The sequence below is a fragment of the Dermacentor andersoni genome, chromosome 11 (genome assembly GCF_023375885.2).
Source record: "Dermacentor andersoni chromosome 11, qqDerAnde1_hic_scaffold, whole genome shotgun sequence".
NCBI classification, from domain to species: Eukaryota; Metazoa; Arthropoda; class Arachnida; order Ixodida; family Ixodidae; genus Dermacentor; species Dermacentor andersoni.
Window position 1 is genome coordinate 69,024,389 of NC_092824.1, and position 25,575 is coordinate 69,049,963.

At 44.1% G+C, this 25,575-nt stretch overlaps 1 protein-coding gene across 1 annotated transcript; it reads left to right on the top strand.

Moving 5' to 3' along the window:
• The first annotated feature begins 11,930 nt into the window (after positions 1 to 11,930).
• Positions 11,931 to 21,632, top strand: LOC129381743 (uncharacterized). Its single transcript, XM_055064843.2, has 4 exons — positions 11,931 to 12,052; positions 15,484 to 15,566; positions 16,668 to 16,815; positions 19,348 to 21,632. The coding sequence occupies exons 1-4, from the start codon at positions 12,015 to 12,017 to the stop codon at positions 20,045 to 20,047; spliced, it is 969 nt and encodes a 322-aa protein (XP_054920818.2). The 5' UTR covers positions 11,931 to 12,014; the 3' UTR covers positions 20,048 to 21,632.
• Positions 21,633 to 25,575: the final 3,943 nt, after the last annotated feature.

Genomic DNA, 25,575 nt, shown 5'->3' on the forward strand with positions numbered 1-25,575 from the left:
ATCAAATTAATGCAAAATCGCGCGGCTCGTTTTATTTTTTCTGATTTTTCACCCTATACTAGCATTTCACCACTAAAAGCTCGCTCTCAGCTTGACGACTTATCTCATCGCCGCAGAATTGCCCGCCTCTCGCTGCTGCACAAACTTTATCATCATCCGCACCTTCACCTCGTCTTCGAACCAGCGACAGCCTTCTTTCCACGCACAGACCATATCTTGAAGATAAAACGCATAAGTGGTCGCTCAGCTAAATATGCTAACTCCTTCGTTCCCCGAGCAATTGTTGCATGGAATAACCTACCATCACACACTGCTACTCAAACCAATTTCGCAACCTTTCAGGAACTTTTACGCAATAGTTACGTGTAAATATCCCTCATGTACTTTTTTAACGTTTCTTCATACGTTGTTCAGTGTATATAATGTTTGATCATTTGTCTTATCGTTCTGCGTGTAGATTGTACAAGTGTATTCAGGTCTCATTAATTGGTTAAGGTGTCAAATGACGCAGTTTCAAGCAACACCTCGTTTTACTTTTTTGACATTGTGCCTATTTAATACCCTTAATTTGGTTTCTCAAAGAGTTTTGTATTTTCTGTCTGATTTTCACTTCACTAGTGTATTTCGTATATTGTTTTACTTGTGTATTTTGCTAGGCTTCGTACTTTTGTATAACTTTTGTGTTTTTTGTAAAACGTTCCTATAACTTTTGTGTACCTTAGTTCTTTTCTTTCGTAACGCGCAAAGCTCGCATTTTTTCATGTATCCGTTCCTAAGAGCTCCCCTAAGAGCTCCCGAAGGGGTATTACAAAGGGGGAACCCCTTTGTAATACCCCTTCGGGAGCTCTTAGGGGTATTACGAAATAAAATAAAGAAATAAATAAAACGCCAGACTGACCTATCGAGGAAAAATTGGCAGTTGCCTTTTCCTGTCTCCATCTTCGACCTTTTTTTTGTCGTCTTTCCTTTCTCTCCCTCTCACGTCCTGCCTTCCCACTTTTTTCCCGTCTTTCTCTGGTGGTTTCGGTTTACGCTTGTGAAGTGTACCCACTTTGGGATATAGTTATTCGGCTTATAGTAGCAATGTACAGTTCGAATGTGGATTCTTGCATGTCCTAAATGAGTACAACTGTGACCCCAAATTGGACTCCGCACTGGGAGGCCGAGGTATGAGAACCGCATCAAAGATACAAGAACCCCATCTTTTACTTCACAACCTGAGCACCACCCCCTAAAAGAAGGGGGACATAGCGATGATCTTAGCACCTTTTTCACTCGACCATTTCCATGCAGTAAACAGTGAGAATATGAAAACAAATCTAGTACAATTTCTCGTTTTGTTGCTGGCAGTTCTTTAACTGACACCCTAGGCGTGGGCTATAAGGTGATAAAAATGGTCAGCGGAGACCTCTCGCTGGAGGTTCGTGACAAACTAGCGTATGAGATGCTCACCAGTCTCGCGAAACTTGGATATATTCCGATCACCAGCATACAACACTGATGCATGAAAAGCGCGTGCGGATAAACATAGCTGCAGTGGCCAGCTCACCTGTGCAAAATGTGCGGTACGAAGCCACCCCTGAGACCGGTTTGCAGACACACCCCATTGCAAAGTGTGAACTGAGATGGTGACCACGCAGCATAATCAGGATCATGTGCAAAATGAAGAAAGAAAGGAAAAAGAGGCCGTCACTCTAAATGTCAAAGAGATTATGTCGCTTGAGTAAGAACATAAATGGTGCTCAGTTTCCCGCTACACAGCCTTTGCTAATGGGAAGGGTCAGGGGACAATGTCACACAGGCCAACGTTACTTGCCCGGTATCTGCACAGCGAGCCATTGGCGGCAATGGTTAAATCATCTTCGCCCAGTCTAGGAGAGAGCTGGGAGACTCCAGGACCGTCGGGCTACGGCGCCTCCCATCACAAGGCGACGCCCGAAACACACAGAAACAGCCCGCAAGCGTGGGTGTCCAGCGCCTCCCAGACAGAAAGGGACACCACTTTCGAGCCGTTGGTTCCTAAGAACTGGCATAGTTCACTTGATCGCGGCAAAAAAAAAATCATCGGCCAAGACAAAGGGAAGGGAACACAAACTTCAAATCTACCCTGGCGCATGGAACACTTTCCTTTTATTAGTACAATGTTGGCGTTTTGGATAATATATTGCAATGCGAGATGGCTAATTCGAAACCTTGATGACCTTACCAAACTATTATTTGAACATAAGCCTAAGGTATTTTTGAGCCTAGGAGAAGCATTTAACCTCCAATCAAACTTCCTCCGTTTATAGGCCATCTGAAAACACGTTGACGACGGCATTGCCTCATTGGGTGGTGTGGCAGTATTTGTGCGCACAAGTCTGTCACTTATCATCTACAATTCAAAACGCCCCTTGTGACAGCGTCCATGCAAGTAATTCTAAATAACGGATTGGCTACGATTCCTTCTCTTTAGCTTCAAGTTAAATGTGTAATAATTAAAATAGGATGTTATGGCTGGGGTGTTGAAAGCTCAACAGCTTGTAGGAAGACTCTCGGAGCGATGCGATAGGTAAGGGCACAGAGCAAGGTCTCCTAACCTCAGGTGAGTGGTTAATAAATAAAGAGGAGACCACCTATTGCAAAGAATCGCACAATTCAGATTCTTCTATTGATTCAGCGCTTAGTCCGAATGGACTTCTTCCCTACTTGTAAAGGAATGTTATAAAATCTTGTTCTGTAATGACCAATTCACAGTAGCGTCTACTCTAATGCAGCAACACCCCTCTTCTCCACATGTTATTATATTGAAGCTAGCTTGGGTCAATTGGTGGTATTTTAAACAGTCAACACGCCTAATTTGTTATTTCATAAGCGAACTCGGCATAGATAACGCATTGGCATACCTCAGTATTTTATTACTGACGAAGTAGAACAGTTCATTGTGCGAGCAAATGACAATGCATGCAAAAGTGAGGAAATGAGGATTGCGAAAAGGCGCGGAAAATACTAATCAAAGCATGGAGCACTTTTCATCGATACCCAAACACGTAAAACTTTATCGAATTGAAGGAGGTAAGTCAAAGTGTAGGCCGACGCAAGGGCAAGCTGGAGAACAAGCTGGCGCTGTTTCTCTCTGGCAAAAGTTCCTGCACACACGAGCTACAAGTCTGGCATGGCTTAACAAGCTCACAATAGCAGGAAACTCATCCGTAGTCCCTGCTGAATGGCTGAGGAGGGAGCCTAGAAGACCATGCATGTACTCTTGGTGAACACTTCGAGCATGTGTATAGCTCTATGCCGAAAATTCAACCATCTTTATCTTTTCCGTAAGATCTATTACAGTTTCTCTAATCTTCGAAGAACACTTCTGTTGTGTCCGACACCTTCATTTCGCCGCGTTTTCAACTGGCTTATTTGTGAACTATCAACTAAGGCTTCTAATCAATCATTCGGGCACCCTGCAATGTAATCATGGTGATAGAGAGAAAAAAACCTTTATTCAAGGTCCTTGCTTGAGTCATGAAGAGGGGGGGGAGCGGGAGACTAGCCCAAGAGGAACCTCCCTTCCTCAGCTTGGGTCTTGGTGGCGTCGTCGGCCAGCCGGACTAGCCAGATTTGATCCTTCGTGCATTCGCCGATCAACATGTCAGAGCTTATTTGCTTATTTCATCGTTTTATGTATCAGCTCACTTAACTAGTGCTGAGTGTGAAACATATTTTACGATTATGGCGTCATCACTCCCAAAGATAGCAACCTGTCTTCAGTGTCCGCGGTCTGGCATGTGCTCTTCATTCGTAGCGTATGACGTGACTAAACACAGAAACCGGACAAACGCGTCTCACATGTCTAGGAGCTGTAGCATAACTAAAATCACAGGCCAAGTGGGCATTCACCAAGCCTAAACCACATCGAAAGACAGTTCAGGGTGAGCCAATGCAAGTATGGTCTTTTTGCTTTTCAACTGAAGCTTTTTTGGCGCACTATGCCGGGCTTTGTTGCTAATTGAGGCTGCTGCTGTGTTACCGAATAGGTGCGTGTTCACGTCACTTCTCACGCATGCGTTCTGCAGTTTTCATTACGCCACAAGCTCACAGATGAACCGGAAAAAAAAACAGTCAGCCTTACACCTGTCATTGGAGTTTTACACTTCACCCTGCACACACCTGTCTTTACACAATGCCGACATCTGCACTGGCTGGACATAATTTTCTTTTCCTTTTATTTATCATTAACCGCGAGTAGGCACAACATTGCAGACTGCTTCCGATCAAGATTTCCTAACACCAAAAAATGTTTAGCGAAGATAACTTTTATGGCCCTCGACGCGTACGCGTGTGCGCGGCGCCAACTCCATTTTTGCAATTACAGCTGTTAGGAGGGCTTCTGCTTAGATTTTCAACACCGTAAATGTATCGGCGAAACATGAATCTAAATAAAGCGCCCATATCTCAGACACACACAATTGAAAAGAAAAGGAAAACTTAATTTGCCTTTATATACATCAGAGAGCGCATGCTTTGTCTGAAAGGTAAGCGCTTCCTGGAAAGGCCCCTCATTTGACAAGGAGGTGAAAGGCGTCATTCAAGCAGTAACCAGGAAGTTTACTGGAGGACTACGTTTGCCACTGGTATATTTTGTTGTTTTAGGTTTCTTACGATGGAATCAATTTCAATATAGAGCACCTTGCGATATGACCCGAGCAGGCTGCTTTTCTGAGCGAACATCAAAAGCCATATCCCCAAAGAGGGCGTTTACTAAGGCAATAGTTCGATTCTTCCACGAACGACCGCATTGAAGAATGCTCGCTAAATGTACCAGTTGATTCACTTCATGAGGCTAATCTGCAGAATTCTCGGGTGTAGTGAACTTCAATGATCTATCAGCTTTGTTGCTGAAAGAACTTCCTTGCCTTGTCGGCGATAGGCCATGCACTTATATTCAAATTTTTCTTTCTACGGCAGCTGCGTCTGTCAAACATTAAACTTGTACCACAAGATACCGTTCAGAAATGTGGTCCTGTCTGCATGGTTCTGACGTCAAGATTATGCAATTCCGTTCATGATTGTCCCTCTGATGATATGAAGAGATAATGATTGTCTCATAGAATAATGTGGTCATGCAGACAAGTGGGAAACGACCATTCCTTGAGCAGGATTTTTACAATTCTTGCAGCAGTGCCTCGCGGATCACGACGCGAATCGACGGCAGGGCCTTTCTTACCAGAAAAAGGAAGTTCTGGCAGCCACAACCAGTATCGCTTTCCGGAGCGAAAACGGTGACCGCTCCAACGTAGTGCCAGCTGGTCACGTGTGCAGCGGGAACTGTACGGTGGTTGTTGTAAATGAAATATTCTATTATATTGAAGTAACGCCGCTTGCACATTCGGGCCATCTATAAATTAATTATTATTAATTTTTATTCTAGAAGTGCAACACGGGTCTGTGGTGTCTGAGCCACATGCCGACTGCAGGCGGCCTCGGGGTGCTTACGCTTATGTTCCTCGAACTTGGTTGGGTCGAAAAAATTTTTGCGGTGAGACATATTGGCAAGAAAGAGTTCTTTAGCATTGCATGAAGACTCTATACACAAACCAATCCACACTGAAGCGAGAAGGAGCGATCCTGTGCTAACAGAAAGCACTGACGTCACTCATACGTCTTTTTCAACATCTGTGCATTGTGCGACCTATTTTAATCAGTGTGACAGTTAAAGAAGGCTTGCAGAGCATCGCAGCCATATTTTATGACGAGTTGTTAAACATGCCCTGCTAACTGTAAATGCACTCTTAGAAGCTTCAGCTACAGACGTATGTAAATATATGCATCGGATAGCCAGGCTCTTACAGAATAGTGCACTATTCACTGAAGCTTGAATCTATCACATCAAGACAAGAGCTTTCGCGGTATTCTTCAACCTTGAATGCAGTTTTTTCACTTGTCCTGTCGCCTTTTCCTTTGTACACGACTCGATCAGGCTGTCTACACGAATGGAATCAGCGGTAACGCTCCCAAAGCCTTGCATTAGTAGCAATGCTTCTTTTTGGAGCTGTTTATTAAAGTGCGTAATTGCATGATGAGTTGAATTCGGCTGCGGATCTAGTTGTTGACGGAAAAAAATAATACAATATAGCCGTAATAATTGGATGGAATGTAGAAACGGCAGACACGGACGAAGGCAACTGTGCACAATTGCATAACGCTGTTATTTAACGGAGATTCCGTCACAATATGGGTGCCACTCGGTAACGCCCATTGAGTGCCTCAGCAGAACCCAATAACTCCCTCGTAGAAATTCGTGTCAAATTGTTGCAGTATTCATTCGGTTGCTACCATTCGATCGGCTTTTATGTGGTTGTCTTGCCGCTTTCGTCACACACTCAACTACTCGATTTACGCCAACACATAAGGTTTCGCGCAACTCCAAACACTGCTAGGTGGCCAGGTTACGTGAGTTTGTGCAGTGCATGGTATTGAGACAATTTCTTCTGCACATAAAAAAGGATGTAAAAACCGGAGGCAATCGTGGATCCGTCCTCGACATGACCAGGTGTCCGAAGTGAAGCAGAATTTCTTCAAGGAATAATTGTCGTGCACCCGCGTATACCACAGGTCTACGGGAAAAAAAACAATGAGGGTTTCTGACAACGAAAGCTTTGCAGTTTACAAAAAATTATTTTTTTAACAGCATTTTGGATGAGGGCAAGTTTTTCTTGGCCTAGCGGATGACAATTTTCTCTTTCATGAACCTTTCTCTGCCTTTCGAGGTAAACACATATGTTATAAGGCAGATCTCGTGCGAGTGCTTTGGGGAAGCCAAAAAGATGGAGAGTATACTTTAAGTTCGCGTCTGCCTCAGCCACAGCCTATGATCTCTCCGAAAAGCTTTCCGATTTAGTGAGAGAAACTGAATATGAGCAGCCAATACGAGTCCAATAAATTACTATAGAAACATGCGGTTTTCCCGTCGTTAAACTTCAGTAACAGCCAACAGTAGTATGTAGCCATTGGTGCATACATGCATGTTGAATCTTGTGTGGCAAGCCAAAGCAATGGTCGACGCCTAGTAGCCTATCGCGGAGATAATTCTTTACCCAAACACCAGAAGCAAGCACACCAAGATCAGGCTTTGTAAGATCAGCCATGCTCTAGTCTAGGCATCAGAGACCAAGGAATCAAACATTTCACTCCCAATACGCGTACTTGTCTTTTTCTCAGCGTCACGTTGTGCCTTCCGGGTTTTCTTGCTTGCATTTAGAGAAGCACTCCAGACGGAAGCAGTGCTCTTAGGATTTATTAGCATCAAGACTCTACGAAAATTTATTGCTCCTACCACGTTCCTAACAGGGAATGTGACAGTGTAGATCCAGCACCTCTGATTTCAGGGTATACACGCAACACAGAAACCCCAAGCAGCGGTTTTGCACTTCCAGTCTGCAGCAGCAGCGGTGGCGGCAACCATGCAGTGGCCAGTACAAGCCACGCGGGCACGGAGGAAGCATCGGGCCTTCCTGAAAACAATCCTAGGTGAGCCAAACTTCTGTAAGAATTCAGTTCAATAGAGCAACTAAGTGAGACGACACGGAACGCCGTCTATGGCTCAGCTATGCTTGAACTAACCAACTTGTGCGAGGGATTGAAGCTTCAAGTATCAGCTGTTGCTCTCACAATGCGGCGCTGGCTTTAACAGGAAGCTTTATCTGGGGATCTGCTACCTAGGTCATAAATGCGAGAGAAGCAACCATTTTGCTCTGCAACCACCGCAACAACGTTCGTAAACCTTGTGGCGTTTCTTTTAATCGCGTAATATTGAAATAAAAGGAATTCCATTTTCGGTATTTAAAAAAAAAACAAACTCAAGTACGAAAATTATAACTTTCTTGAGCTTTAAAAAAAGTCATGATTTTCTAAACTGCGCCTAATGTCACATCTAAAGTGCCCAAAATTGATATATTATACAACTTACTAAAATAAACTATTTTATGAGTAGATACTTTGGAAATTCTCATATAAATGATTATTTTACGCGTATATTTTAGGATTGGCGGTTTCACAATTTTTTCAAGCTGAAAACTAAAACAAAATTTTGATTCATACTATTATTAGAATTTACTTATCAATCAAATGCAATAAATTTCAACTGAATTCATGCGGAAGATAATAAGGAGCTTAGTTCCTTAGCCTTGACGGGTTCTCTTAAAACGCCACTGCTGCTGTTGTAGCCAGTTCACTTTCCCAACATATTATTCGTTATATTTATTTATTCAGTTTATTTATATTTTAATATTTTCCCATGAAGTTCATATTAAGGACATAATCCACTCTAGATACCGGCCAAGATGGAATGACCGGGACAAGACCTACAATATGAGCCGCACCACATGAGCCGCATCATAAAATTGCATTAGCCATGTGAACAACAATAAACATAGGTAACCAATTAATAGCACATTACCCACACAACAGCGAAATAAGTTCACCTGCTGATTAGCGCAGATACTTCAAAAGAGCAACAGGCAGTAAATAATACATACACTGGGCGCGCCTGTATCTGCTCCGAGCAACATGTCTGTACGCCTGAAAGATTCTGCAAGCAAACGTCTTCGAAAGGGGTCTAATCCTGATGAGTTCCGCCCACTTGTCGAAACGTTGGCTTCAGCTACAATGTTCAGCCACCTTTGTTTACCACTGCAGGCCGCCGTGTTCATGTGCATATCTTTCTTGTATTTTAGAATTCCTGACGCCACAGGCGCTGAGCCATGGAGTACTCAATGCTACCAGGCTAGTGGTGCAAGTGCAGTCTACGGTACGTGTGGTAAGATTTTTCAGCCGCTGGTATACCACGTCTCACCTTGCAGGTGACTGAGCAACCAGTCTGCAGTCGCATACGAGACATTCATAGAGCATCACCGCCGGCTCAAGGGTGCACGGTTCTGCACCTGTCAATCTGGGCTCTACATTCTGCACAGCTTCATATACAAGAAATGTAGCTGTTGTCTCATCAATTTCGGCTCACGGCTGACATGATCTGACGGTTAATCGCGGCGGCGATAACGCTACTCGCGAGCGGAACAGTCCTGTACTCCTGCTGAGGACAGTTCGCCGATTATCCGTGAACAATCCCTGACGTAGAATTAGGAGGGGTACGAAATCAATACGTGCCAGAAGACGACACACAGGGACACACAGAGCGCTGTATGTGTCCCTGTGTGTCTTCTTTTGTCCCCTTTTTTATTCGCGCTACCGTACACCCCTTGAAGATGCAGTACCAGCAAGCCCACATTGCAACCCTCAATATGTGCGGTCAGGTAGAGGATGGTGCAATGAGAGGCACAATGCAACAAGCGCCAGGAGACATTTTCTGGCTATGCGAGGGGTGTTAGTCACAGCTGCGTAGCAGGAATTTCCAGTTTGCTATCGCGTCGCCGTCCCTGAAGAATAGTACCAAGGCTCCTACAGCTTTGCCATTAGAAGCAACGTTCTTTTTTTTTTGGGGGGGGGGGGGGCTGCTTATTGTTGATTGAAGTGTTTAACTGCGCGATGACTTTAACTGCGCTTCGCTTGTCTTTACCTAGTACTTCACAGCAGTGCTAGCATGTAGTCTCAAATATTAACGCGACAGCCTTATGGGCCACGCGTCGCAGAAAATCCGCTGTCGGCGTCGGCGGAGCTGTCCGTCAGCCTAAATTCCCGTATGTATATGAGTACCTTTGTGTTCCAACAGAACTGCTTGTTGGCCTCGTTGGTGCTTGCTAAACGACGTCTTTTTTGCCACAAGTTCAAACACACAAAAGTAAGACACATAGATAGACCAAGACGCATAGATTCCAACACATGCCATCCGTCCTGTTTTCTATGTGTCTTATTTCTGTGTTTCAATTGGGGCAAAGACATATATTTTACCATAAAGTTACCTGTTTAGTTAACACGTTGCTAATTACATGCGGTAAATGCAGGTTATATTACCGCACCATTGTATCACTAAAGATGCGCATACCTTGTCTTACATTCTTTAAAAAGTTGTTCGCCGGAAATTTGAGAATGGCAGCCCAAAAACAAATGGCACGCAAAAAACACCTATAATTCATGCTTTCTATTGTTAAATCTTCTAAGACTGAACTATTAAAAGTGCGAAACAATAACACAAACCGGATAATTAGGTTTCGAAGTTTTAGGCGCGGATCTTTGCAACCTCCAGGATCGGCCCACGTCCGTCGTGCCGGGGGTGGTTTTGAGTGTTAAAATGGTTGTGAGTAAGCGTCATAATTACTTCAACGATGCTTCTTTTCTGGTACCCAGTTCATACTTGCATCTACTCTATATTCAAGGAGAATCAGTATTTTTTGCTTTCCGTGATCGGCTCCGAAGTATGCATTGTTTGACGCCTGTGTTTCCTTAACGACTTCACCTACAGGAGTGCTCAAGTGGGACTCGGATAACCCCTTTATGAAATGCGACTACGTCGTTGGCTGACGAACGTACAGGGTCCATTGAAAGTAACGCGCATTTCTTGGGAAAAATAGATTTATTAACCGGACTTATACAAATGGTTAGAGGTATTCAAAAGATTTAACCCTGCATCAATACACATGCAGCGACGTCTCTGCCACTCCTTGAAGGCACCCTGATAGTCCTCGACGGCAATGTCTCTCAGGAACTTTGCAACATGCTTTTGTATGTTTTCCACGGTCTCCCAATGCTTTCCTTTCAGCGCTCTCTTCAGTCGGGGAAACAAAAAAACAAATGGTGCACAGACGGAAGTCGGGAGTGTAAGGGGACGGGAACCACGGGAGTGCTGCTCCGGGCCAGGAAGTTGGTAACGATGAAGGACGTGTGGCTGGAGACATTGTCATGGTGGAGCTTGCTCGTGTATTTGATGTCAGCCCTCACGCGCGCGACGGGGTGTTTCGATCTCTTCAGCACCTCCAGGTGAAAGGCTGAGTTTAGTTTTTCCCTGCCGTACGAACTCGAAATGGACGATTCCTGGGGCGTCAAAGAAGACAATGAGCATTGTTTTGATGTGAGACTTGCTCATACGCGCTTTCTTGGCGCGGGGGGATGACTTTGTGTGCCACGCACTGCTCTGGCTTTTTGATTCTGGGTTGTACTGGAATATTCATTATTCTTCTCCGGCTACGACTGAGTTAAGAAAGTCCGGCTAATTTTGAATCCAATCGAACAATTCTTGACAGCTCAAAACTCGAAAGTCCTGTCTGATCTTCCAACTACACTTTCTGCACAAGCTTTGTGCAGACGTCGCGCCTTTGCAGATCCTCGATCTATATCCCATATACCGAAAACGTTCGTTGGCAGGGCGATATCCTCGCCCCATTTCCCGACCGGTTTTGCGGCGCTGCCATGGATAGTCGCGTCATGATATTACACGAGCATTACTTTCATAATGGATCCTGCATGTATCATAGCAGGTCAACGATTTCTGGGCAAGCGTTGAAGAAGAATTTATAGTACCTCGTCTGAAACGTGCCCCCTCACTTTCTCTTTGTCCTCGTCTACACGGTCTATGTCTGATGCTCGTGATAGATAAACAAAAAGCGGGAACTTCGTGAAGCATCTAATGCGCCTACTACTGGATGATGCAGGAAATATATTGTCAAGTGTTGCGCGCTCAAGAAAGCAACATGTTCATCTTAGCTTGGAACACAACGTGTTCTGTCCGCGGTTTGAAATGGAGCGTAATAACCTTCCGAAGAAGCCAACATTGCACAATCTTTAGAGTGCTCAGCTCTCTCATCGTCTAGAAGTTCTTGCGTGCATTCAAGAAAGTTTCACATAGAAAAAAGCACCGCGTACGCAAGCACTGAAATAGGGTTCCACGACCACTAAAAGCTTCTTGCCACGACCATAAAAAATGAATCGTTCCATTCTTATGAATTGGCCTTTAACAGCTGCGAATAAGCACCTGTTATGTACTTTCATGCCACATAGATGTCTCGTGCAGTCGTAGCACTATTTGCCTGCACCTGGGGTCCACCAGCAGCATCGATCACACACTGCCCAGCACAAGCTGCGCTGGCATGATAGAAGCAACAGCAAGTTTACAATACGACGCCAGGTAAGCACACATTAGGAAAGGTTTCATTGCAAAACAATTCGTACATTACAGGGAATGCTTGCCGTGGTGCAACTATGCCTGGACCCTCCAAATATTCAAGAGGAGGGGCAGCTCTGATGTCTTTGAGCATTTGGCAGGCGGAAGTGGCGTTTACTCATGGTTGCAACACAGTGACTCAATACAGACAGAGGAAAAAGCATAAGGTTTCCTGCAACATGCCTGTGTGCCTGAAGCATTCTGGAGGGAAACGTTTCCACAAAGGGACTCTCCCTCGTGAGTTGCGTCGCCATGATGAAACGTGTTCTTCAGTGACAATATTTCTTCTACCAATGTTAACTACCTCGGGCCTTGGTGTTCACGTGAATGTTTGTCTCCTGTTCTCGAATTCCTTAAAGCACCACAATTGCTGGTACTGGCAACGACTGAGCTTGTCGAGGTGGCCAACGCATTTTCAAATAAAGTCATGTACCTTTAAGGAAACATTTAGAAACTCTACTGTCAAAACTACAACCTTAATTCAGCAATAAAGACAACGCAACGATCCTCTACGATGCACCCAACTGCAAGCAATTTGTGTTACAAGACGCTCTGAAATGTATTATGTTATGGCCAATTGAACACGGCGTGCCACCCGGCTTAAGGCCAGCGAGTACTACGTCAGCTTAATCAATGGACAGCTTAATTGATGCGTCAATACAGCTACTCACGAATGCACGCTTCTGCACAAGTCGCGATGATGGTTGGAAGATTATCCGTTAGAAATTTCTGACGCTCAGTTTCCCGTGTAAGAAATTATTATTTGCATCTAAGTAGGTGGGCGAGGAAAGAGGCAGAATGGTGAGAGGCGCTAGTGAAGCAAGTGGTCCCACTGTGCTGTTCAAGATTTCGTGTCGACGTCGCAAGGAATACGCTCAGCAGTAGGACTTTTAATAATTTGTGCCATTAGTAGTGATGCTTTTTGAGGGGATGTTGGAGTGTATTAATTCATGAATTCAGGGAGACTGCGCTACTCCATACTTTAGACTGCACGTAACATATGCTCGAGAATAGCCGCAATTATTGAATGGAACAGAGAAGATACATGCATGAAGACTACGCGCGACAGGAGATGTACTTTTTATGTCAGGCATGCCATTTCTCCTCATCTGTTTGGTACCGCTGTTACTGAGTCAGAGATATCCAACTAAACCAAAAACTCTTCACATTGCTCATTTGGCCTGATTCAAGTGAATAAATCCTATTATATTTTGCCGGCACTTTGGTATCTCAGTTTCTTTCTGTATGTTACGAGTATTAAATGTTGCTCAAGAAGAGGCGCAGGAAGGCATACGCCTCCAGCATTCTATTTCACCGGAAGAGAAAGAAAATGTGCCTGCAGAAATAAATAAAAAGTTGAAAATTATCAATGGACATTTTAGCACGTCTGACCAAGTTGAACAACGTACTCGAACAACTTGATTCGGACGAGTTCATTCATCTTGAGAACCTTTAAGCAGCGCGAAGATGGCGGCAACAATCGAAAACACACACAACATGGCGAGCGCTGTCCTGTTGTGTTTGTTATTATTGTCGTCGTCTTCCTCGCGCTGCTTCAATTTTTACGCAAGTTGTATGAATTCCTCTGAAGGAAACCATCGCTAATATTTTGAGCACATGTCTGAATTATCAACAAAGTCTGAAATTATCTCGCTAATCTTTGTCACTTAAGTGGCACAGGTAATATTCGGCTCGAATATACGTTTTCTATCTGCTTCAGTTCACCTCTATTACGCAATGTGTGGCAAGGCGTAATTAATTTCAATGCTTGCATGTACTTTCCAGTGCATCAGCTTCACATCATCGTACAGCGATGGAAAAGGAACATTTTTTGACAAGTATCATCACTTGGATTCGCCATAATTCTCCGGTTTAAATCTGCAGTTGCGTTCCACTTCCCTATTGAGTACCTTCGTGGCTTGTAAATTTCTGTGCGAATTCAAGGCAGAGTCGGAGAAGGTTCGTCCGTGTGGCACCGAAATATTGCGTATCTCAAAGCAACCGATCTTTGTTGAAAAAGAAGGTGTCCACTTCCGAGTGTAGAAATAAGGTTTCGTTGAGGAATTGTCTTTCGTGCATGTATTCATTATTCCTTTGATTTACATATTTCTTTCCTCTAGTAATCATATATTGCCAAGTATTCTTCGCCTACTTCCATAGTTCATTACAACCTGAGAATGCAGTGCAAGCGGTACCAACGAAAACGCAGTGCGTCTGCAGATGACCTCTCAAATAGAACCAAGCAACCTAGATACTGCTCACAGCTTAATTAGCCTGCTCTGCTAGCAAAAATGTAAAGCTAATTGAAGAACAAAAGCTCGCTGCTGCATGTTAAACTATTACCTTTGATGGAGCGCTGATATCAGGACACTGATCAAATTTAACAGGATGACCAGGAATCATTGTACCAACAATGACACAGATATGTATGTTAGAAGAGTTGTTTTGAACTTGCATTGCCGTTTGACGTCACGGAAAGAAGCGAAGCTAATTGGATGGCGTTTACGTGGAGTTTTTGTTTGATTTCGACAGCGTACATATAACCTTTTATTCTTTGGTTGTGGCTGACCATAAGCACATCGTCGTAGGTAGGTACGTCGGTAGGCAGGCAGGATACGTACGTTCTTGTCAGGCGTCATTTTTGCAATCGCACCTCTGTCTGGAGCACAACGTCCTGGGGCACTCGCCATTAGACCTTTTTTTATTTCTAGAAAATCAACCGCCATCGCAAGGCTACTTTTAGAGCTGAAAACACATCAAGACATTTTAAAACCTATGGTGCGTGTGCCACGTGTCAGTTTCTGAACTTCTTGGCTCTTGAAAGCTGAAGCATTCGGGCGATTTGAGAATGACCAAATTCCTCAGTAATTTCGTCATTGCTTGTCATAATTGGCACAGCTTCAACAAATTTTAAGGTTTTATTGCCTGAGTACAAATGACTTTATAGTCTTACATAAACCTCGTAATAGAAACATAAATACACACTACATGTGAATGTATAACCGTAGCACTTGGCGCAGATTACGTTTTCATACGCGTTTCTCTCTCTCTAACTCCCGTTGAGTACGTTTGCAGTAACCATTAGGCATAAATTCGGGTGAAGCGGCTCCGGAAATTTGGACCTCCTGAGCTTCTTTAAGTTGCACCTAATTCTAAGTACACGGGTGTTTTTGCATATCGCCCCTACCGAAATGCGGCCGCCATGGCCTATATTGGATCTAGCGAACTCAAAATGAAAGGTGTGCCGTAAAAGAATTCTTCTGTTTAGAGCAATTCGCATAAGCAAACACTTCTTGATCCGCAATCTTTTCCATGCTTACCCACCGAAAAAAACCGTCAGTGCGTCCCTCCGTCAGTCAGTCCCTAATTGTCTTTAGTGCTGTCTCTCGTTTCAGACCTAACGAAGCCATCACACCACAGCGGTCATGGAGCTCTCAGCGCACGCCGCACTCAACAATATTCGCAGATAACTTTCAAGGTATGGACCCGTGTGTCTCTTAAACGGTCAGTAGGCGGCAAGAACACAACTCTCGAACCTACCCGCAGTCGGCACTCCTTGTCGGCATCGTAAGTCGCTTTCAAGGCAGGGTCTGCATGGTGGTGTCTCCGGCCGTGTACGTTTCATCACCGTTCGTAACGGTTCGACGTAGATAAGGCGATAAATAGCGCTAACGATCATAACGATCGGAAGGTCATCAGTACACCTGGTACCAAAACCTGTGGTACTTGGCTTACGTCATCAATGCTCCTTGTGGCACCGTCCGCACTAGTTCCTGTCACAGGAGCTCTGTCGTTTCTACTCGCCGGCTCGATTTCCATAGCAATGGAGACGCCGGGCTGTATGGATATCAGCAACTGGCGCAATGCTTAAGCATGCTTAGGTAACTCCCAGAGGAGTTCCCGCCTGACTCTTTTCTTGTCCAGGAGCATAACAACTTCCTCTTTGGCAAACGTTTCACTGATTCTCGGAGTTAACTGATTTTTCCTAAACCGATCATTATCCGAGCAATTTGAAAAATAAACCATACTCTCATTTAACCTCTACCTTATACCGAGAAAATGATCTACCGAAAAGCTTCCGCATTAGGTGAGAAAATGTTTGAGAATGACTGGTCAATACGAGTACTATTTAATAGGACAGAACATTGCGGGCTCACCATGATGAACTTTTTTAATAGCAGTATACTATTCTGTAGTGATTGGTCCGTGCATGGATATCATATTTGGTAATGTGTCATGCAGCCCCGACGTCTCACGCTGTGTGGCTTATTTCAAAGCCATTCCATTATCAGTGTGCGAAAAGACGCGAGTAAATGAAACTCAAGCATTGCAAGATCAACCAAGCTACCGTTAAGGCAGAAAGCCCCGAGAAATCAATTAAGTACTTTCAAAAGACTCGTTCGTCTTCTTCATTCACACTAGGCTGTGTTTTCTGGATTTAGTTGCTTAAACTTTCAGGATCGCTTATCAGGACAACAGTCGTGTCAGGGTTTACTCTTGCTTCCTGCGCGTTCATATCACGGAATGGTCCACCCTCGTGACTTATGGCACAGTGAGGAATTGGCACCTCTGCTTTCAGGGCATGCACACAATACTGGAAACGGAAGCGCCGGTTTCACACTGCCGGTCTACAGCAGCAGCAGCGGTTGTGGCAGCGAGGATACAGTTGCCAGCACAAGCAGCGTGGGCATGAAGGAAACATCGGGCATATTGGGAAACGAAACTAGGTGAACCAAAGATTTGCAAGAACTCCTTTCGATAGAGCAACTATCTCAGACGACAGGGAGTTCTGCCTATGGTTCAATTATGCTTACACTCACGAACTATTGAGAGGGATTGAAGTTCTGACGATTCAAATGCCGAATATCAGTTGTTGTTCATGCAGTATGGCGCTGGAGTAAACAGGAATTTTTAGCTCAGGATGTACTACCTAGGTACATGGGCAAAAAGAAATCAGTCTTCTCGACAATGCACTGCACGAACAATGGGGAAGTTTGCGGCATTTAAAATATATGTTCTATACTATAGTTGGAAAAATTGCAATGAGAAACTCAAGCAAAATAATTCCAACTTCTTAACACGAAAGTAAAAGCAATGTAATGGTTCTATCAAATAGACGAAATACCACATCTAAACTGCACAAAATATGTGTATAACATACCATTCTCAAATAGGCTATTTCGTGAGTACCTTGGAAATCATTGCACACGGTTTAACAATTTCACGCATGTACAAATGGCTGTAAAAAAAGTTGTCTCCTCTGGTTTCTCTAAGATATGCAGCTAATACAACATCAGTGAAGTTAAGTACAACTTTTAGGGATGTTAAAATTGTAAATTTTAAGCTTCTGTTCTTTTTTCACTTAGCGATATCAGAATTTTTACATGAAAAAACAAATAAAGATTATGATTTATACAGTTGCCGGAATTGAAATATTTCAATCAGAGGAAACAATTTCATTAAATGTGCGCGGAAGACAATCACAAAATATGGTCTCAGACCTACACGTGTTCTCTGAAAACAATACTGCCTCGGTCGTGGCCTGTTTATCGCCTTCCCTATTATTTATTTATTTATTTATTTACTTATATATTTACTTACTTACTTACTTACTTACTTACTTACTTACTTACTTACGTAGCTCTTATTTCTTTATTACATCATCCGGTCATGATACCAGCCAAGCTGGCATGATTTGAAAAGATTTACAAGTTAACACGAAAGGATAAACAGTACATTAGTAGAACAATAGCTAATAATGTTCATGTAGTGCTTAGTGCAGGCATTTCCAAAAAGCAACCGACCAGATGGAAAGCAAACACAGGGCGCGGGCATCTCTGCTTTATTCTCTCCCCTAAACAGTACAAAAACACGTCGTATCAACAATGACTTGACTCAACGCTTGCAAACTTCATTAACTTATCGTGAAAAACGCTGTCCACTATGGACAGAAGAGAGAAAAACATGTTATTTATATTACATCAACGTAGATTGTACTGAACACTGTAATGCATATTTTCACAACGAGAAGAAGCAGGAAACAAACTTCCTCGGCGGCATATTTCATTCACTGTGCGTGAAAACAACGAACGATATGAGGCATTTGTGCTCGCTGAGTATGGGGGAATAGGTTGTCTGCACGTCGGCTGATCGATGACTTCGGCAGGAATGGTTTAATGTTCGAATGCGAGTCGAATGTTAAATTACCTCATAGAAAGACAGCAGAAAAATTTCAATCTGCAATCTTGTTCTTCGTGTTCTACACGTAGAGATTGTGTTAGGACATTAAATGTCCTTCAGTCCACCTGTATTTGTGTCCGGAACAACGCGAATAGCATGCCTTTGGGCGATTTTCAATTATGAAGGCGAAAGCCTTGGGTGGTTCTTTGCAACGGCTCAACGTGGCTCTAGCCCACAGACAAAAGATATCATGATAAGGAATCGGTCATACCCGTAAACAAGCATTGATGGAATGGCTGATAACGAATGAAGAAACGAAAGAAAGGACTAAGGAAAGAAAGGACGAAAGTACCTTTAGGTATTGCATTAGGTTCAAGCATGTGTGGTTGAAAGGGTCGACCTACTGCGTCATACGCTTACTTCCCAGTGCGGCTCGTTACGCTTTGTAAGAATTCTGGCCTTTCTTATCGCGTAACTTAATGCAAGACCACGTGAACAGCAAGCTCTCACCTTCACCTGTAACAGAAGTGTAACATGCTGCCGAACGTTTTTACTCTTCTTAATATACAGGGCGTCCTAAAAACGTAGAGGAATTTTAGCTGATGCAGGGCGGGCTTTTCCAATGTCAAATGTCTCACATACGAGAAACATTTCAGCACTTCCCGCCTGAAAACTCCTTGTGAGCGTGGTAAATGCGCGCATATATTGTACATATATAAACATGCTATGTTTCTCCATTAAAACTCGCTGCCAGACATTTCTGCTCACCTGCATTTGCTTTAGATCGGCTGTACATGAAGTACTAGGGCAAGCATTTTTCGTATTGCTTGCAACTCTGACGTAGACGGTTCTTTTCAAGTTTAGCAACAAAGACTACCAACAGCAGCAGCGTTCAATCTATGGCAAACTAGAGCACAAATCGAGCGCCAACACTATATTCAGCTAGTTAGCGCTCAGGTTCAGCGGGTCGCCTTAGTATAACGCACGATTACTGGTCAACCTGTCCATTCGCAAAATGTGTTTTCGTTGTCGCGTACAAGAGTCGACTAATTTGAGCTCCTTTGTCCGTCTACTTACAGGAGTGCTACTGGAACCAGAGGAAGGGGACATCAAGAGCTGTCCGGTGTCTCCGGCAATGTTTCGAGCAGGCGGCATGCCTTACAAGGGCGCGACAACGAACACACGGGCGACACAGCCCACATTTGTAAAGCACGCGATCAATCATTTGTGAAGCAGTCGGAGTTTGTAGAGCGCTGCCTCATCCGTGATGCCAAAAAACACAAATGCGAAATCTGTGGTAAACTGTTCCGCCGGGCTAGTCACCTAGATACTCATAAGCGCACGCATACAAACGAGAGACCCTTCAGATGCGAAATATGCGATAAAATGTTTCGGTGTTCTCATCACCTAAATGACCATAAGCGCACGCACACAGACAAGAGACCGTACAAATGCCAAATATGTCAGAAATCGTTCCGGTCCCGTAGTAATCTAAATGGCCATATGCGCACACATACAGACGAGAAACCGTACACTTGCGAAACGTGTGGTAAATCGTTTCCGTTTTCTCGTTACCTAGCTGACCATAAACGCTTGCATACTGGCGAGAAACCCCACTCTTGCGAAACATGTGGTAAATCATTCGTGCGAATGACGGATCTGCATACCCACCACCTCACTCGCACAGACGAGAGACCCCATGTCTGCCATAAATGTAGTAAATCATTCAAAGCGAAACGCGATCTCAAGCGTCATCTCAAATCGTGTTGTAGAGAATGAGCTTTCGTTTGCGAAATATGCGATGAATCCTTTATAAACAACTCGCATCTCAGTCATCACCGCCAAAGGGTGCACCGGGATAAAACACTGTCCGAGTGATTTCGTTTCGCAGAGAAACACTTGACCGACACCTGTGCCAAAATTTCAGGTGTAACTTATCTGCAGATTGATTTGAAGACGCAATTCAACTGAATACGCGCCTCGTGACGCCTAAGGGTGTGCATTCGTAATATTCTAACTAGTGCGCAAGACATGTAAATTTCCCGCGGATTTACGTGAGGGTAAACCGTGCAGGGGAAACACATTGACATTCGTTGACAGGAGCTAGCAACCAACTGAATGAATCGTATGCAGAGACCGGCTTCTTTTAATATTTATAACAGCTGATTTTAATGCTCGTTTCTTAAAGTTAGTAGACGAGACATTGTCGCCACAAGTATCTATCGCGCTTCAGTGTCAAAGGTCCTGGACCACGCTATCTGCCTGCAGAACTATGTTCGCGAGCGTCGCTTCAAGAAGCTCTTTACAAGACAAAACCTGATGGGCTGCAAGTATTTATTTTTTGTAAGTACAAGCTTGAAATATTCGCACAAGACCCTTGACAACTTGCTTAGTTAGAGAAGTGCATTCAGCAACCGTTTTGGATTAACTATCCTTTTAGTGATTGTGTTGTGTGAATAGAAGAAAAAACCTCTCATTAGGAAGCATTTAAAAATTAAGGACTCTTTTCTTTGTCAACTGAAAAGTAATCTCTGATATTATTTGATGTTTTTGAGCCGAGATGTTTGAGATATTTTGCGACTGACAATACTTGTAGGAGCTTTTACGAAAGTGTATGGCCACATTGTATAGATAGAAAAATGTATTTTCCTAGACGTTCTTCTCAATGCAGTCAATATTTTAGTTTCCTCTTTGCCTCTTATATTTTTACCGACGATCTTTGTTGTATCCCGTAAACTAAGCTGATGACAGTACTGAGACTATAAAATTCAAATAGTTTGAAGCTTCACTATGTGATTTGTTCTCCTTCTATAAAATTTTTAGTTATTCTTTTTTCATTGTGGTAGAATCTCCGTCAGTTCTATATTGCAGATTTTATCCCCAATAACGTTAAATTTTTTTACTAGGCGTGCTCTCTACTCACAGCCATAAAATCTTAATCTGATATGACAAACGCATCCGTGCGAGCAATGACATGACAAGTAAGATTCAGGTTTTATGCATATTGGCACGCGTACTTGTATATCTCTCTATCTCTTTACTTTGAACACGTTTGGACCTCTAGGAAATGCTGAGTTACTGCTCAGAGCAGTCTCGAACTTTCTCGGCGTTTGTCTCTTTTGCCTACGCTGTAGTCGAATCTTTTGTGATCAAGTTGTACGCACGACGCGAATGGAGATGTGCATTCTAAAAGGTGTGCAAGCTCCAGCGATGATGGTGGAATCTTCAACGAATCACGTGAGAATAGCCGACGCTCATTAAGCACTAACCACGTCTTGGATGATCGACGGATGTGTCCCGCACCATCTTTCTGCCCGAGTATAACTTTTATCGGTTCAGTCTCGCCCAATAAAGAGTGTTTCGTCACCTAATGTTCTTGCTATAGTGTTACCCGTGCAAAAATGATTTTAGAGTGCCTACAAAATTCTATAGAGTTCTTATAGACGACCTTGCCTTTCTATAGATTTGGTCTTCTGGTTATTCAAAGTGTTCACACTGTCTATAGAAGAAAGTCGACAAGGTTTCTATTTCTTTTTGTCTACTCGCACTCTATCCCATTATATCTCATTGCATACTCGCATTCTACCCCATCCATTGCACCCCCCCCCCCCCCACTCTGGGTCGCTACCTGAACATCTGCAAAGTTACCCGACGCACTGCTGCTACCCCACTCAAGTCATTCGTTCAACTCGTTTCTTTTTTGTTACTCGAGCACTGACCACTCAACCAGCTTTTCTGACACGAAAAACGCATGCAGCCTACGACACCCATGGCTTTTGTTCTGCTTCTCAGAAGGTTCTCTAACCTCCCCGTCCCCGAACACCCTCCGACGTGCTTTTCCTTTCCTTTTTTTTTCTGCTGCCTTCCCAGTCTTCTACTCTCGTCCTATCGTCATAGAAATCAAGCCACAGCACTCATTTATTTTTCAGTCTCTCCCTTTAGAGCCAGCTACCACCGACCACGACCACCAGTGACATCACCCACCTAACCTGTTTGGTGATGTCACAATTGAAAAAGAATTGTCAGGTCAGGTGAAATGTCAGGGGAATAAGAATTGCAAACAAGAAGAAAACCACCTTTGTCGAAGATAGGCGCTCCTTTCGAAACGTTGGCCAGCCTTTCTGAGACATCTTATCATTGTGTACCTTTACACCAAACTCTGTATTTGTCAAATACCTTTTAGAAGTACACTCTTCGCAGTAGCCATGCCTGTTAACACTGCCTCTTGAATCAAAAGCGTTGCTTTCATGTTGAAAAACGGAATTACAAAATACGCTGAACCACTTTTTCCACACTTGAAAATTCGGTTGCAGCACGTAAGCTTTAAAGCAACTTTTTCTCAAGTATTCACATTATTTTGAGTGGTCATTGGTTGTCCATATTGTGCTAGGAATTCGGTTTTAAAGACACACAACGCCTATACATCCCCACAATATACCTGGCAAGCTCTACGTAACAAGTAATGAATAAATAACTATAGCGTCTACGGAAGCTGCAATGGGGGCGCTTCAGCCAGCATGGGACTTATGGGAAGTGCATCGATTTGCCTCGACTTCGTCCTTCTAGCTTCAAATGACTTCGTCACAGACGCACGCATCAACATGAATTTATTGCGGGCAACCTAGTGCCTTAATACCCTTGTCGCGTCTCCATTTGGCCACATCGACAAGCTGAACCACTGCAATGAGTAGCAATTGTTCGCGTTTGCAGCGTTATCTCCACTTAGAAAAGCATAGATTTCTCTAAAATTTACGATAATAGATGCATACAAAGCGGAATCAACGAATCCACAAGAACGTCTGAATCCAAAAGCACGAAGATCGGACAAACCCATGTGCTTCGCATCATTCCTATGATAGCTCAACGACTGCAGCGTCAGAGTTCCCTGTAGTATATTGTAGGAAACACTATGGAATAAACCTAGCTTGTTTCACTGTGTGTGCGAACGTACGTATGGCGATTTTGAAAACTTCTTGCATCTTTTTCCTAAGTCGAAGCTCGTGAATCAACACGCATCTCACGGCAAGACAATGCATGTCCTTTTGCAAAAAGCGGGATCCGCACCTGTATTTCTCTGGAACTATACGAACCGACTTCTGTAGACCAAGAAATTTTAGTGAAAAAAAAAAACCCTAATTCTTTTTTCTCGTGTTAGCCCAAATGGTTAACATCGGTGTAGAATGACAGAAGCCGCGAATTGCTTTCACCAAAATGTGCTAATGCGTGCATCGAATTTCCCCAGGGCGTAGAAAAAATGGTTCCTGTGTTGCTTTAACTGTAGCCTGTCTGTGTATTATGACCCTTCCTCAATTTACTCCAAGGAGTGTTGCAGTAACCAGGGAAAGCCAAGAAGACCAGTAATGGGTCTGCAACCTGTGCAGCGGTGTTTGTATCCGTTCGTCTGATTTGCAAATGCATCGTGTAACGTGCTTCGACAAGAGGACTTACAGGTGCGAGAAATGCAATGCATCGTTCGACTCGCGCGCGACGAAAATCATCCCACATGCCACAACCGCGTCTGACGCTTGCAAAGAATGTTCCAAATGTTAACCCTGCATATCGTTAAAAGACCTTATCGGTGTCGGAAGTGTGGCTCTTATTTGGGCGGGAAAGATAGCCTGTAGACGGACATTCCAGTGTGGAGCGTGGAAACTATATATACTTCGCTGCTGACTTTAATTTTAACCATGCGCCTAGTGCAGGTCTTCTTGAGCAGAAAATAGGAAGGCGGTTACGTTATGATGGATGCGCCCAGGAATTCTCTCGTCCATAGTTCCCGCAGAACTTACGGCAACGCGAACAAAGCAATCGCGGATTCCATGGCACGCCTGAATTTTAATTCGAAGCATTCTTGTTAAGTGTAGCTCAGTTTTTCCAACCATCTGCCTAACCGTTTTCGTGGGCAATGCCTCCCAGGTATAACGTGGCCTCCCAGATATAACGAAAGGACTGCTTGCCTTTCGCACGTGATGTCACAAGCGTCACTTTTCGCAGTGCGCAGTAAGTATAGGCGACGGGCCGCCGTTTTGGGAACACAAATTTTTGGGATCGTGACAGGTCGTGCCTCCAGTCTACATTTAAAGCGAAGCTTTTCATGTCTGACTGATTCGTCCGTGAGCGCCGAAAACTAACTGCAGGAAAGCTAACTTTCACATCTATGTGGAACGCTACAGTTTACATTCGCAGTACCGCACCACCCTCGACTGGCCGGGCGGTCAGTGCCTGATAACGCCGCGAAGCGACGAACGCTCAGCAAGAGTAGCGCATGCGCACAAAGTTCACTGGAAGCGCAAGCTGCCTCTGCTAGGCATGACGCCACCCGTGTCACAATTAAATGAACTTCCCTGCTTATCGGGGGCAGCAAGTGTGCGTGAACAAGGGCTCGCCTTAGGATGTGGAAAAATAAATCAAAGCGATTTTCTTGAAGAAAAATGGTTCAACGCCACGCTACCCAGACGAACTGTATATATCCTCACCGAAGCAGCGCGGCAAGTGCAAAGCATTTGCAGTTTTTTTTATTTCTAGGGAGTGGGAAGGCAGCACGGCAACTTATGGACAACAGAACAAAGTGAGCGCCCCCCGTCAGGCGATAAGAATTATGTGCTTCATTGGAACAGAGCCTGAGAGTCAGAAGAATTATCACATGTGGTAATCATACGCTAGTTAGGGCTAACCTATTTTGTACACCTCCTACACTTTCACGAGTCCTTACAGGAGCAAAAATTGCTCCCCTGCAAGCTGGGCGCTTCACTTTGACAAGAGCGTGAAATAAAAGTAAGGATAACGTCACAAGAACGATTTTTCTATTTGGAAGTCAGGGTTAGTTCGTCTAAATGATTTGGTATAAAGAGAGAAGGGGTAATCGGGGTGTCTCTACGTGCTCTATGTCGACGCCGAGGTCGGTCCAATCAAAGGAACGGTCACGGTGGCTGCCATGACGGAGGACGGACGCGTTGACATTTCTGCCTCGATCAAAACAGCGCGCACCGATGTGGCCGAGGGGGTCGCATTAGCCCTAGCAGTGGCGCATGCGGCTGCGGATTCTTCCACTACAGAAATCTGCACCGATTCCCAAAGTGGATACCGTTACTCCCTTGAAGGCGTAGCACCTAAGACGGTCACACACATTTTACAAAACATTCCTTCGCTTCCCCACCAGGTGACTATCACGTGGGTACCTGGGCATGAGTGCATCCCCGGGAACGAGCGCGTTAATGCGCATGTCCGAGGTCGTTCCCTCCGGAACCTGGACGACCACTCACCCAACCCCATGGAAAAACCAAGAGAGGGGATTACCAGATTACCAC